The 13,777-nt window shown below is 38.1% G+C and overlaps 1 protein-coding gene across 1 annotated transcript in view; it reads right to left on the reverse strand.

The window, feature by feature from the left end:
* CC2D2A (coiled-coil and C2 domain containing 2A) overlaps positions 1-13,777 on the reverse strand; it is a 139,702-nt gene that overhangs the window by 16,862 nt on the left and 109,063 nt on the right. Inside the window, exons 30-32 of the mRNA XM_043969640.1 lie at positions 11,667-11,843; positions 7,545-7,565; positions 2,898-3,101 (exon numbers count right to left, since the gene is read on the reverse strand). Coding sequence (XP_043825575.1) covers positions 2,898-3,101; positions 7,545-7,565; positions 11,667-11,843 — 402 coding nt within the window. The remainder of the gene's footprint in view (positions 1-2,897; positions 3,102-7,544; positions 7,566-11,666; positions 11,844-13,777) is intronic.

The following is a 13,777-nucleotide window of genomic DNA, read 5'->3' on the forward strand; positions in this document are numbered from 1 at the left end:
ACTCTATGAATTTCTTTTGAACTTTCAATCCGCTCAGACCCCCTTATCTTTCTCGGACTATCCGCTATCTTATCACACTTCCTTAATTTTGTTCTTCTGAAGTTGAATTTTTGGACTCAGTTAAGACATTATCTTTGTCCAAATTTAATCTTATTAGATTTGCTCCAAAGTTCTGGACTATTGAGATATTTTTGGAGCTCATTTCTGTCACCTAATAGATTAATTAGCTTTGTTTTGTGTTATATGCAGATTCCATAGAGATACTCTCTATGCCTTCATCCAAGTAATTAGTAAAAACATTAAATAGCACTGGGCCAACTCTTTATTCCTGTGGCATTGCATGGTTGATATCAAACCATTAATAACTATTTTTTGCATCTAGTCATTCAAGCAGCTCCAAATCAACCTAACCATAGTATTGTTTACATACACCTCTCCATCTTGTCTACAACAATAGCATAGCAGATTTTATCAAAGTCTTTTCTGAAATCTAGATAGAGTTGACCTATTGAATTACCCTGATCTACCATTTTGGACAATGTCAAAAATGAAATGAAGTAATTCTGGCATGATTTGTTCTTGATTAAACCATTTTGGCTCTTTGTGATCATTGTTTCCTTTTCTGGATATTTGTCAACCATCCTTTCATTAACAGCTTCTACAATTTTGCCATGAATCAATGTCAAAGTTCATTGACCCAAATAATAGACTCTTCCTCCTTCCTTATCAATTGGCAAATGACACAAAGCTAAATGTTACATGACAGAGTCAAGATCTAGAAAAAGTTACTGACAGGCTAAAACAATGAGTCATTGCTAATAAGATGAAAATTGAGAGAGAAACATTGAAAGCCCTTGGGTTCAAAAAAATCATGTTAATAAAGATAGGACAAGGGGATATGTTAAACTCCATATCCATCAAAGTGTCAAGTATGTGCCACACACACTAAGTTCCCATTCCCCTTTGTCACAGGACTGACAAGAGAAGGGTATGATATAAATTTATGGAACAAGTTCCAACACCCATTCAGAAGTTAGAAAGACCCTTCTTGTTTAAAAGTTTCAGTTAATGTAGGGATTCAGCTTTGAGTCACTGCACTGAATAATGATGGGTAAGGTTATAAAAGTATACTGCATAGCCCAGATTTGGGAATACTGGAGTCTGTGGTGATGATACGACTCATGTGGTTGTCTCCTGATGCCATATATCCTTTCAGGAAACTTTACCTAAAACTATAGCCGTGAGTCAGAGCAATAGCTTGTAGTTTTTGCAGCTAGGGTAAGCCATGGTGAGGTGAGGAGAGGAAGGATACTGGGAGGTTGCTATATTCCTAGGGTTAAAGAAACTCACCTGGGGTATAGCCCAAGGGCCTTAACCCCTTGCTGTGGTTCTGTGTATAGTCATTTACCTCTAAGCAAGATAGAATTTGGGCAGAACATTTTAGGGTCATATGATTAGAGAAGAGTTCATGTGGAAAAAAAATTGGGTTTTAGTGGCCTGGAAACACAACATAAATAAACAATGCAACATGGCCACCTAAAAAGCCAATGTGCTAGGTTACATTAAAAGAGAAATATTTTCAGGCTGAGAGAAGTGAAGGTCCTATTGAGCCCTGCTCTGGTCAAGTCTCATATGGCATGTTCAATTCCAGATACTATATTTTGAGAAGAACATTGACAATTTGGATGGAGCATGTCCAAAAGTTATGGTACCCATAAGAGGACCCCCATGATGGAATTCCTCTGGAGCCCATACTCTAACAGGACTGGTCAAAAGACATGGGGGTTATTAGGCCTGGAGAGACAAGATCTGGGGAATGTAGGGGATGTAATTGTTTTCAGATATCTGAAGAGATCTCATGTGGGAGAGAATTTAGATCTGTTAGCTCCTGAGGACAGAACTAAGAATAACATGATGTGGAAAAGATCCTTGATCAGTTACAGGCTAGATGCCTTCTGATGTCCCTTCTGATTCTGAGATGCTCGGACTATTAAGTTGATGAGTTGCTGTGTTTGATTAGCTCGATAGCTGAGTCTGCTCTAAGCCATTCTGCCTTACAAGGGTAGGAAGTATTCATAAAACCAATACATTGTTAAAGGTCTTGTCCATCCTCCTCAGTTCACAAAGGAGGAACCCTAGAGCAACAAGTGCCTTCTTCAAGTGATCACAAATCCATTTGTCCCAGAGCTGGGGCTACAACATGGCTGACTTTCTACTATTCTGAACAAGTAAAGCTTGCTATACTGCTTCTGGTCTATTTGAATTTTGAAACTATCTCTAGATAGGATGCTAGGAACAGGACTTGAATGCTACACACGAATCTTGCTTGACTCGAGAGGGAAGTAGAATGAATGGCAGGCCATTTCAGCTCCCCATAAGGAAGGAGTCCTTAACAGAGGAGAAAAGGCTACCTCATGAAGTGAGCACCTATGCTGCCAGATATATATATATATATATATATATATATATATATATATATATATATATATATATATACACACACACACACACACACACACACACATATATATATATATATAAGCATTACCTGGGTCACTTGTCAGGAATATTAAAGGAGTCCTCATTTCTTGCACAAAAGTTTTATCAGTTGGCTTCTAAGTTCCCTTCTTGCACTACAATTTTATACTTGATAGGCATAGTGTAAAAATGGCATGATAAATTCCTCTTGATTTCTTTCAAGCTAGGGTCTCCTTTGTGAAATAACGATACTGTGTGAATCTTGATAACCCTTCAGATGCCCCCCGAATGAAGATATCCTTGGTACTAAAAAGTCCCTTCTGAACACATACATTTCTTAAAATGGTTGACATTTTAAGTGAAATTAAAATGTCTTATTCTTGGTTAAAAAGGACAATATTTAGGAATTCAATACTTACTGCTGTTGCTTGTGGATTATTGGGATACATATCTAGGATCTCCTGGGGTGGGTTTAAAGGCTTCAGGTAACGTGTGATAAAAACTGTTTTCCCACTTAAGTTGGTTACGGTGGTAAGGCATTGTCGTTTTGGAAATTTCAGGGCACATTCAACCTGAAACTTCTCTGTTGCTTGAAGTAATTTCTCATCTTCCTGGGAATCAAACTTCAGAAAGGGCATGAATTAACAAGTAGTTATGGATACACAATAGGTTATGTTTGTAATGGCAAGATCCACAATGAATGAGAATCATGACATGTAGCTAATAGAAGGATTTTTTTTACTAAGATGATTATTTTTAGTTTTCTATAGATTATGTGTATAACTCATCATGCTGTCAAACAACTGCCCACAAAACTGTCCAGCTCTTCTACTGCACTGAAATGGCTGCATTTGTTAATTTTTTTAAAAAAAGGAGATCAATTCTTTAAAGTCATTTAATGAATCAAATAATACCCACATGCAAATTATGAATGCAGAGCTGCTAGTGAACCTAAGATTGTCGACTTCTTTAATAGGAGATACATGATTAAAGATCACGGTGCTCTAAGGCAAATTGACAAAAAACCATTGCAGTCACAGACTGTGTTTTATGGTGTCCACCTCAAGCAAGTCTCATCACTCTTGTTTTCAGGTTGCTAAAACTATCTTTTAGGCTTAAACTTCAACAATAATCTAAATTTACAAGTTTACATATATGCCTATGTGTGTATGGAAGTTCCAGATCCAGTTACATGGGTACAAACAAGAATCCATCATTTCCAGAGAAAGGAAGTAGAAGCAGGACCGAAAATACGTAACAGTGATTTAGAATGATTCACTCCAGGATGAGTGACTGGCTTCCAGGGTCCTTAGGTAACTGTAAATACATATTAACAAAGAGCATGGCATGCTTGTCTAGAAACACACGTCACAGTCACAAAATCACTCAGATCATTGTTCCATTGTTAACAAGGTAAGAACATTCCCTCAACATTTTCAATTAGCTATTCATAAAAAAGTATATATATATATATATGTTTATATATACACACATACATGTGTGTGAGACTGCTGACTTCTATTTATAGTGTCTTTCATTTCAAAGGACCTCAATTTGTCAAGCTTACTAACTAAAGAAAACTATTTCTTAGTCCTTCTAATTGGTATTCATAGTTGAAATGTGAACCTCATTCTTGTATTGTATAAAAGAGATGGTTGGGGGTTATGTGGTGGAAATATCTCCATACTTTAAAAAAAATGTCTGGTTCACAGCCATGACTGCCATAAATGCTATTCTTCACAATAGGGCTAAAAGTTGACATCTGTCTTTGGCTTGGCATGAGAAAAAGAGGGAGCATTTAAGAATAGAATTAGAATTTTAGAGTTCAAAGGGAGATTAGAGGTCATCTAGTACAACCTTCCATTCCACATAAGAATCCCTTCTACAAAATCCCTTAACTGTCAGTTTCTACTTGAATGCTTTCCATGATGAGGAACTCATTATACCTCCCAAGATATCAGCCCATTCCATTTTTGGACAACTTTGATTGTTAGCAACTTCCTTGTGTTGAATCAAAATCTGTCTTCCTGTAATTTCTACCCTTTGCTTTTAGTTTTGTCCTCTTGAGCCAAACAGAAAGAATCTAATCCCTCTTCCACATGACAGGTTTTCAAATAACTGAAAACAGCTATCACTTTTCTCCCTCTCCCCCTGGGCTTCTTTTCTCTAGGATAAACCTCCCCACTTCCTTCAGTTCTTCCTCATCAGATGAGGTTTTAGGTCTCTTCACCCTCCAGGTTAATTCCCAGTTTTGAATCATCTCTATTAGATTGTGGGGTCTTTTACTGGACACAGTAGTATGGATGTGGTCTGACCATTGCAGTGGATAGCACTGGGTCTGGAGTCAGATAGAGCTGAGATCAAATCTTGCCTCAGATACTTACTAGCCATGTGACCCTGGGCAAACCAACTTAACCCTGTTTGCCTCAGTTTCTTCATCTGTAAAATGAACTGGAGAAGGAAATTGAAAACCACTCCAATATGTTTTCCAAGAAAACCCCAATTAGGGTCATGAAGAGTTGGATGTGACTGAAACACTTAAACAAAGTATTTGTTATCTATGCTTTAGAATGTAGGTTGGTGATGCTCTTAGGAGAAAAGATACAGGGGTTTGAAGAACACTGCTCTATTGTTGAGGTTATCAGGTAAAATGAAGTGTTTCTCAGAAAAAAGATTTGGAGAGAGACAGAGGGAAATTCTGACCTGTTTCTGAAGGTCAGAGGGAAAAAGAATGTGACATAGAGGGGAAAGGGAATATGAAGGACCATGAAACACTTGAAGCTATGTCATGGATATAAAGTTCTTACTGAACAGAAGAGAACAGAGCCTTCTGAGGGGCAAGTTGCTGCTTGTTGTCTCAGGTGTGATGATGTGGATCCCCAAGTACTGTCAGGTAAGACAACATCTACTGAGGGTTAGAGGAAGAAGGAAGAAGTCCTATTTAAATGATGACAACAAATTCTATGCTTTGCCACCGTCATTTAAACTTGTGGTTCACCTTCCAAACCTGCCTTTCTCTCTCAAAACCTTTGTCATCCGTCAGCAGATGACAACATTACCTCTGCTCCCCAAATCTTCCATTTCTCAATAAAAACTTCATGTTGTTCAGTCGTTTTTCAGTTGTGTCTGACTGTGACCCCATTTAGGGTTTTCTTGGCAAAGATACGGGGGTGTTTTTTTTTCTTTTCTTCTCAAGCTTATTTTACAGATGAGGAAAATGAGACAAACAGGATTAAGTGGCTTGTCCAGGGTCACACGGCTAGTAAATATCTGAGGCCACATTGTAACTCACAATGATGACTCTTCCTGACTCCAGGGCCAGTGCTCTATCCATTGTTCCACCTAGCTACCCATAAATACTTCATAGTTTTAAGTTGTACTTTCTGGATACTTTCTAGCAGAAATCAATTGTGCCATGAGTATCAACAGAAGTGGGTAACTGTTATCTGGTTGGATAAGTTTTCAGAGATTCTGCATCATGTCTTAGATATATGATCAAGCAAGGCAGAAGAGTGGTGATGAGAGGAAGGACTAGAGGGAAAGGAAGAATCTAAGAAGGATGTTTAGGAAAGGACAAAACCAAAAATGTTTAATAGGGAGATAACGTGGAGATAACACTTATGATAAATTGGGAGATGGAAGGAAAGTACCTAGCTTCCATTGATAAATTCAAATTTTTGTTGTTCAGTCATTTTTAGTCATATCTAATTCTTTGTGAGCCCATTTGGGGTTTTCTTGGCAAAGATACTGGAGTGGTTTGCCATTTCCTTCTCCAGCTCATTTTACAGATGAGGAAATTGAGGCAAACTGGGTTAAGTGACATGTCCAAGTCACACACCCAGTAAGTGTCTGAGGCTGGATTCGAACTCGGGGAGATGAGTCTTCCTGACTCCAGTACTAGCACTCTATCCAGTGCACTACCCAGTTGCCTGTTCAAATGGCCAGGCTCAAATGAATTACATCCCAGGGTATACAAAGTAATTAGTAAATTTCATTCCTATACCACTGCCAGTGATCTTTGAAGGACTGGGACACAGGGAACAAATTTTATACTAATTTTACAATAAACTTGACTTAAGTTCTTGGCAAAATTCTGGAACCTATTATTAGGAGCCTTTTATGATTGGTGAGTGAACGTTATCAAAGGAAGTGTGAATAATAAAGAGGCAAAATGGCTTCCTTAAGATCAAGAATGCCAGATTAATTTCATTTTTTTCTTTTGACCATGGTAACATTTGATAAAATCTCACACTAATCATGTAGACTGGTGGTATCAGATTCAAATATAAAAAAAATCCCTGTTGGCTGTATTTTGACTTAGAAAACTATAAACTAACATTATCTGTTATATTGTATTTTTATTTATTTTGTTCAACATTTCCTAATTACATTTTGGTCTGGTTCAGGCTTGAGAGTTTTGTGGCTGCTTGTGACCTGCAGGTTATGTGCATGGCTTCTTAAAACTTTTTCCACTTGTGACCCCTTTTCGTCCAAGACATTTTCATGTGACCCCTGGTATCAAGGTATATAAAACAGGCATACATAACCTTTTACTGTTGCCAAATTTTTCACGATCTGCACATTCAGTTATGCGACCCCATATGGGGTCATAAGTCACAGTTTAAGAAGTTTTGATGTAGAGGACAATCTGACAATTTAATTTAAATTGTTCATTTGGATATGAGAGGAAGAAACCCCAGAAGCAATGGGTAAAAGTTGCAAAGGGGACCAACTGAGGTTTAATGTCAGGTAAAAACCCCAACTTTTGACCTATATGAGCTATACCACAATGTAACACTCTGCCTTGAGAAGTGGCGGTTTGCCCCTCATTGGCTGTCTTCAAGCAAAGGCTGGATAAATCCTCTTTTGGGTAGAGGGGTCAGACCCGATTGCCTCTGAGATCCCTTCCCAGTTTTTGAGACTTTACAATTCTGTAAAGTGTATCTAGAAGAGGCTAGGCATACAGACTAGGACTTATTTTTACAAAATCAGAGTAGAGAAAGCTGCTACTTCAAGACCAGTAAGCAAATATTGATTGGTTTATTATAAAATGAAATATTTATTACCTTCTTTAGCATGTCAGTCATCTATCAGAAGCAAGCAAGAGAAAAAAAATAACAGGCAAAACAGTGTAATAACAGAAATATGAAGTTAAAAATGGAAATATTCAGTTTCTTTTACCAAAACAATACAATGAAGGAGCTGCTAAAATAGAGAAAGGCATTGAGCATTTACACTTATTTTTGTTTAAAATTTTTTCCATTAAGAAATACTTGAAAAATGGCACAGAAAAGTCCATTTGGTTCCTAGAGTGACTATGAAGATTGATACTCCATTCATTATTCTTGAAAGTTCTCAAAATGGAAAAATGCATCCAAATCCTACATCATGCCTTGTTTCAGTGGCTGTGTTATGGCCAGAGTTCCTCTTTCCTGAATAGACCATTTAAGAACAAACAATGCCTGCTCTCTCCACCTTTTATAATAGAACAACAGCTATACTGTTTGTGGCTCCTACCAGATGAGATGCCACCCTATGTGCCTCTCTCACCAGAAGGCATGAGAACATCTTTCTGAAGTTTTAGTGTGTAGTTAATTCCATATGCACAAGAGTCATACTTGCTGTGACCACACTGGGGCAGTGAGGCACCAAAAAAGGGAACAGATCAGAAAAAACCAATATTTTTACAAAGGGAGGAAAGAATGTACAAAGTTACATTTAAAAAAGAGAGAAACTTAAAGGACACTGCAGCACAATTAAAATGAATGAAAAATGATGTCAGTGCTTGTAAAGTATATGCCACTAATGATGGAAGGAATCTTAAAATGTATTAATTCTTTCAGATGTATTCACATGCTTTGGCAAAACCATGGGAAGACTTAACACACTTTAAAAGCCCTAAAAACAAAACAAAACTCCAAAACCCCACTTCACTTTCAGCTCTACCCCTTATTAGACTTTTCTACCTTCAAGGCTGACCAGCAGCCTTGATCCAATCTGGGACTCTCTTTCCCCCTAAACTCTCTCCACCCACCCGCCAAGCTTTCCAGTTTCCCATTGTGTGTTGTCTTCTTCCATTGTAATATAAGCTGCTTGTTTGCTTCTATTTGTATTCCCTACTACTTCACTGTTCTTGGCACATAGTTACTAAATTGTCTATCTATCTGTCAATCTGCCTACATGCCTGCCTACAGGTTTATATCTACATCATTGCATCATTCCTCTTTTGTTTTTGTCTCATTCTCTACCACCTATCTATTGATTGATTGATCTGTCTTTCATTCTTTTTTTTTTTTTTTTGCGCGGGGCAATGGGGGTTAAGTGACTTGCCCAGGGTCACACAGCTAGTATGTGTCAAGTGTCTGAGGCCGGATTTGAACTCAGGTACTCCTGAATCCAGGACCGGTGCTTTATCCATTGCGCCACCTAGCTGCCCCTGTCTTTCATTCTAAAACAGAGGTGTCAAACTCTTGGACTGGTTGAACCAGATTAAAATATAGCTGGGAAATCTTTTAAAAAATAAGAGGGGGGGGCAGCTAGGTGGCGCAGTGGGTAGAGCAAAGGCCCTGGATTCAGGAGTACCTGAGTTCAAATCCAGCCTCAGACACTTAACACTTACTAGCTGTGTGACCCTGGGCAAGTCACTTAACCCCAATTGCCTCACTAAAAAAAAAAAAAAAAAAAAAAAAAAAAATAAGAGGGGGGCAGCTAGGTAGTGTAGTGGATAAAACACCAGCCCTGGACTCAGGAGGACCTGAGTTCAAATCCGGCCTCAGACACTTGACACTTACTAGCTGTGTGACCCCGGGCAAGTCACTTAACCCCTGTTGCCCTGCCATAAAAACCCAACCAAACAAAAAACAAAAAACCCCAAAAAAGTAAGAGCATAAACCACAGATAATGTGAATTTGTAGTTTTCTAGGTCAATATGATACTTCAGGATTCTATTTCTATTTGAGTTTGACACCACTAAGTGAAAGCATCCAGGGGGATAATCCTTCAGAAAGTCTTGCTCAAATGTTTCTTTGGGACATGGAAATGATGCAGATTCTTAATGGCTAGTGAAGTACCAGCCCAGACAGATCCTACTAAGCTGGGGAGGCTTTGAGTGCAGACCCTGCGATATACCAAATGTCTAGTAAATTGGAGAGATTCATCATTAGAAAATTGGCCAAGAGGGGATGCATTCTTTCAGCCATTTCAACTCCTACTAAATAAATTCCCATGGCTTATTACTTAAAAGATCAAATATAAAATCCTCTGCCATTTAAATAGATTTTCACAACCTGGTCCCTTTCTATTTTTTCCAGTCTTCTTACACCTCACTTTCCTCCACATGCTCTGTGATATAGCCACAATGGCCTCCTTGTTCTTCCTTGAACAGTGCCCCATTTCCCTACTCTGTGCCTTTTCAGGGCTTTCCTCTATGCCTGGAATGCTCTCTCTCTCTCTTTGGAGGAGGGTCCCTCTTGGCTCCCTTCAAGATTCAGATCAAATACTGCTATATTCAAGAGGCTTTCTCAGTTCCTCTATCTCTACCTTGCCCCCTATAGCCAGTGCCTATGAGTTTATCTCCTTTCTCCCTAATATTAAAATGCAAACTCCTTAAGGGCAGGGACCATGTATTTTGCCTTTCTATGTATCCTTGGTGCTTAGCACAGTGCCTGGTATATAGCAGGAGATTCATAAATGACTGTGAATTGATTGAAGAGTCATGGGGAGGTTGTGACTTATGTCAGTGGAGGAAGATCCCACACTGATGAAATCACAAGTCCTTGAATTGTTTAAATAAATATAGGAAAAATATCATCTTTTTCCTTAGTGCAAATGTTTATGGAGTTATGCTTGCTTCCTTGTCTTGGATGTTATCTCTAGTTTACAGATATAGAAAAAAATATAATATAAATATAAATAAAATACACATATTTTCTCTTTAAAAATATTTTGAAATGATCCAAAGTGCTTTCTAGTGAACAAATGTATATGTCCATCATTCTGGAAGGGGACCATGATATCAGGGGGATGCCATGATTTGCAGTGAATTGGATTTAAGTGAGGGAGGGCCATTCAAGGTCACCAACCTCACTTTCTCCTCCAGAGTGATCTGAGTCCAGTGGCAAAATATAGATCAGGACGACTGGAGATGGTCCAGATGTTTAAGGAAATTAGGATTAAGTGACACAGCTAGTGAGTATCTTAAGGTGAACTTTGAACTCAGGTCCTCCTGACTATCCACGGAATCACCTAGCTGCCCCTTTCCAGTGAACAACACTTTAATGAAAAGCATATCTACTAAATAAATTATCTTTAAAATTGGTAAATAGGGATAACATTAAAATTTCTTTTATGTTGTTTTTACAAATTCAGACTAAGAAAAGAATTATAAGATTGCACTTTCATATGACTCTAAATTCATCCAATAAAGTACAAAAAGTAGATATAAGAATATATTTGAGCTTGGATATGTTCATAGGAAGGCAATGATAAATAGTTATCCGACTTCAATAAAGGCAAGACAAAGGAAACAGTCAAATTGAAACGTGAGGAAAGAGATTCCTCACAATGTAGATTGTTAAATTTAGGAATAGTGACCTACAAAGGCAATGAAATCACCTTTTTTTTTTTTTGGAGGTCTCTAAAAATCAACAAATAAACAAATAAAGGAAAGAAAAGTAAACTGGAACCTACACTTTTATTTGGCTATTCCTGCCTGAAGACACTGTGGGGTGACCTCTTAAGGTAGTTTACTAATATAATGAAATATATAGGTCTAGAGAAAGGAATATATATCACACCCCTTTTCCTTTTTGATCTCTTTTTGTAATTCATTTCAACACTGAAAGTATTAAGTCATTGGGTCCAAGCCAGAAAAAAATATGCCTAAATAAACTTTCTGTTAGAGAGCCTCATGCAAAAAAACCAAAACCAAAACAAAACCTAAAACACAATCTGTTCATATGCACAGGGGATAGAATTTTTTTTTTAAGTGAGGCAATTGGGGTTAAATGACTTGCCCAGGGTCACACAGCTAGTAAGTGTCAAGTGTCTGAGGCCGGATTTGAACTCAGGTATTCCTGACTCCAGGGCCGGTGCTCTATCCACTGCACCACCTAGCAGCCCCTGGGGATAGAATTTTAAAATGATCAACCAAAATCACTGATTAGTTTACAAATCTGGAAACCATTTACCTTTTCTCGAACTGATTCCCCAGGTACAAGGTGAGGTTCAATAGTCATAAAGAGTGTGATATAGGTGCCTTCACTCAGACTTCTGAGAGAATCAAAGCCCCTTTCATTAATTATGTTTCTCTCTTTACTGTAGCCCAGGAGAACCGGAGGAACATCTATTTTAAAGGTACCATCAATCTGTGAGAGAAATAAAATTCAGTAAATCTCCTCACGGAGAGTACAAAAGCAACAATCAACAAACACAACATATCTCATGAAATCTGTTTCCTGAGACACAAAAAAGGTTCAATATAGTATTTCAGCAGTGCAACAATGGGCAAGCCATTTCTCCTTCTGTGTCTTGTGTTCTCATCTGAAAACTGCACTAAATGACACCAACTTTCTTTTCTAGCTCAGGAGGTTAGAGGATCTGGGTTTTGATTCCCCCTTGATATTTCTTTCTAGGTAAACTTGTATAAGTCACCGAAGTTTCCCTGGCCCTCAATTTTCTAGTCTATAAAGTGAAAGGATTATACTCAGTAGCATCACAGGTCCTTTCTAACTCTAGAATGATGAGTCTATGGATTTGGCTAGGGTCTTCTATGATAGTAACTTCTATGAACACTAGTCAAATAGTATTAACAAACAAGTGTTGTTTTTTTCTGGGGACTGAAATTCACAAAAGTGACATGTACCCAATTTAAAGATTTATCCTTATTGATTGGTTTCCATATCTGAAAGGCTAATGAGATAAAATGAACTTTTAGAAAGTGCCAATTGCCCGTGAGGTTAAATTGAGCTCTTCTGTGCTTGAAGATATATTTTTCTTAGGTTACAAAGGTATTTTGCTTAAAAACCTGGAACAAAAAAATGTTAAGCGGCATAGGATTTTTAATTTGTAAGAGGAAAGTGTCATAAGAGAATTTTAATATAGCTGTCATTTTGTCTGAGACATCTGACTTTAGACCTGGTACTATCTGGTTGGTTCCTGTTCTGTCTGCAAATGGTAGCTAAAAACCCTTAGTAATCGCCAATTCAGTTATTATTTTACCTGCTATAGGGCTTCCCCTTCTATTCTTGATTCTCTGAGGTATAATTCTTTACCTTCCTTTTTGCTCTCTGTAAAATTCCAACTGTATCTTTCTGCTGATGTAACAAACACTATAAGATTTTTGAAAATGCTATTCCTGTTCCATTGTTATTTTGTGCATCACGGGACTGTGCTCCAAGAATATAATAAACTGGTTATTAAATGTCTCCATTTTTTGATAAGTATGATTGGCAGCAGTACCTATCAATGAGTAGTTTTAGAAATTATTTGTACCTACATGCAAAAAGAACCCAAGTGAAAAATAACTCTTGGGCAATTTAGTGGCCACCTAGATAAGTACTTTATTCCATTTATAGCTACCCATTGTCAATTCTGCCTAATGAGAAAGATTGACTTGACTGAGATGGATAAACATCCATCTCGACACTGCATGTAATCAAATTTGAAATTTGAGTTCTAAAGCATGGAATCACAGAATTTTAGGCCTCAGAGAAAATTTAGTTGAGCCCTCTCAATTTTACAGATAAGAAAACTGGGGCCCAGAGGGGGAAAATGAGTTGTCCCAGGCCATACAGCTAGTTTTTTATAGACCCTTTTTTTTTGGGGGGGGGTGAGGCAATTGGGGCTAAGTGACTTGCCCAGAGTCACACAGCTGTCTGAGGCCGGATTTGAACTCAGGACCTCCTGAATCCAGGGCCAGTGCTTTATCCACTGCACCTACTAGCTGCCCCCTTCATGGACTATATTTTTTTTGGGGGGGGGACAGTGAGAGTTAAGTGATTTTCCCAGGGTCACACAGCTAGTGTCAAGTATCTGAGGCTGGATTTGAACTCAAGTCCTCCTGAATCCAAGGCCAGTACTTTATCCACTGCATCACCTAGCTTCCCCCCATGGACTTTTTTTTTTTTAAATAATTTTTTTTATTTTACTTTTTTATTTTTTGTGAGGCAATTGGGATTAAGTGACTTGTCTATGTTCACACAGCTATTAAGTGTCAAGCGTCTGAGGCCGGATTTGAACTCAGGTCCTCCTGAATCCAAGGACAGTGCTCTATCCACTGTGCCATCTAGCTGCCCTGCCC

Source organism: Dromiciops gliroides, chromosome 6, assembly GCF_019393635.1.
Source record: "Dromiciops gliroides isolate mDroGli1 chromosome 6, mDroGli1.pri, whole genome shotgun sequence".
In the NCBI taxonomy this organism is placed as follows: domain Eukaryota; kingdom Metazoa; phylum Chordata; class Mammalia; order Microbiotheria; family Microbiotheriidae; genus Dromiciops; species Dromiciops gliroides.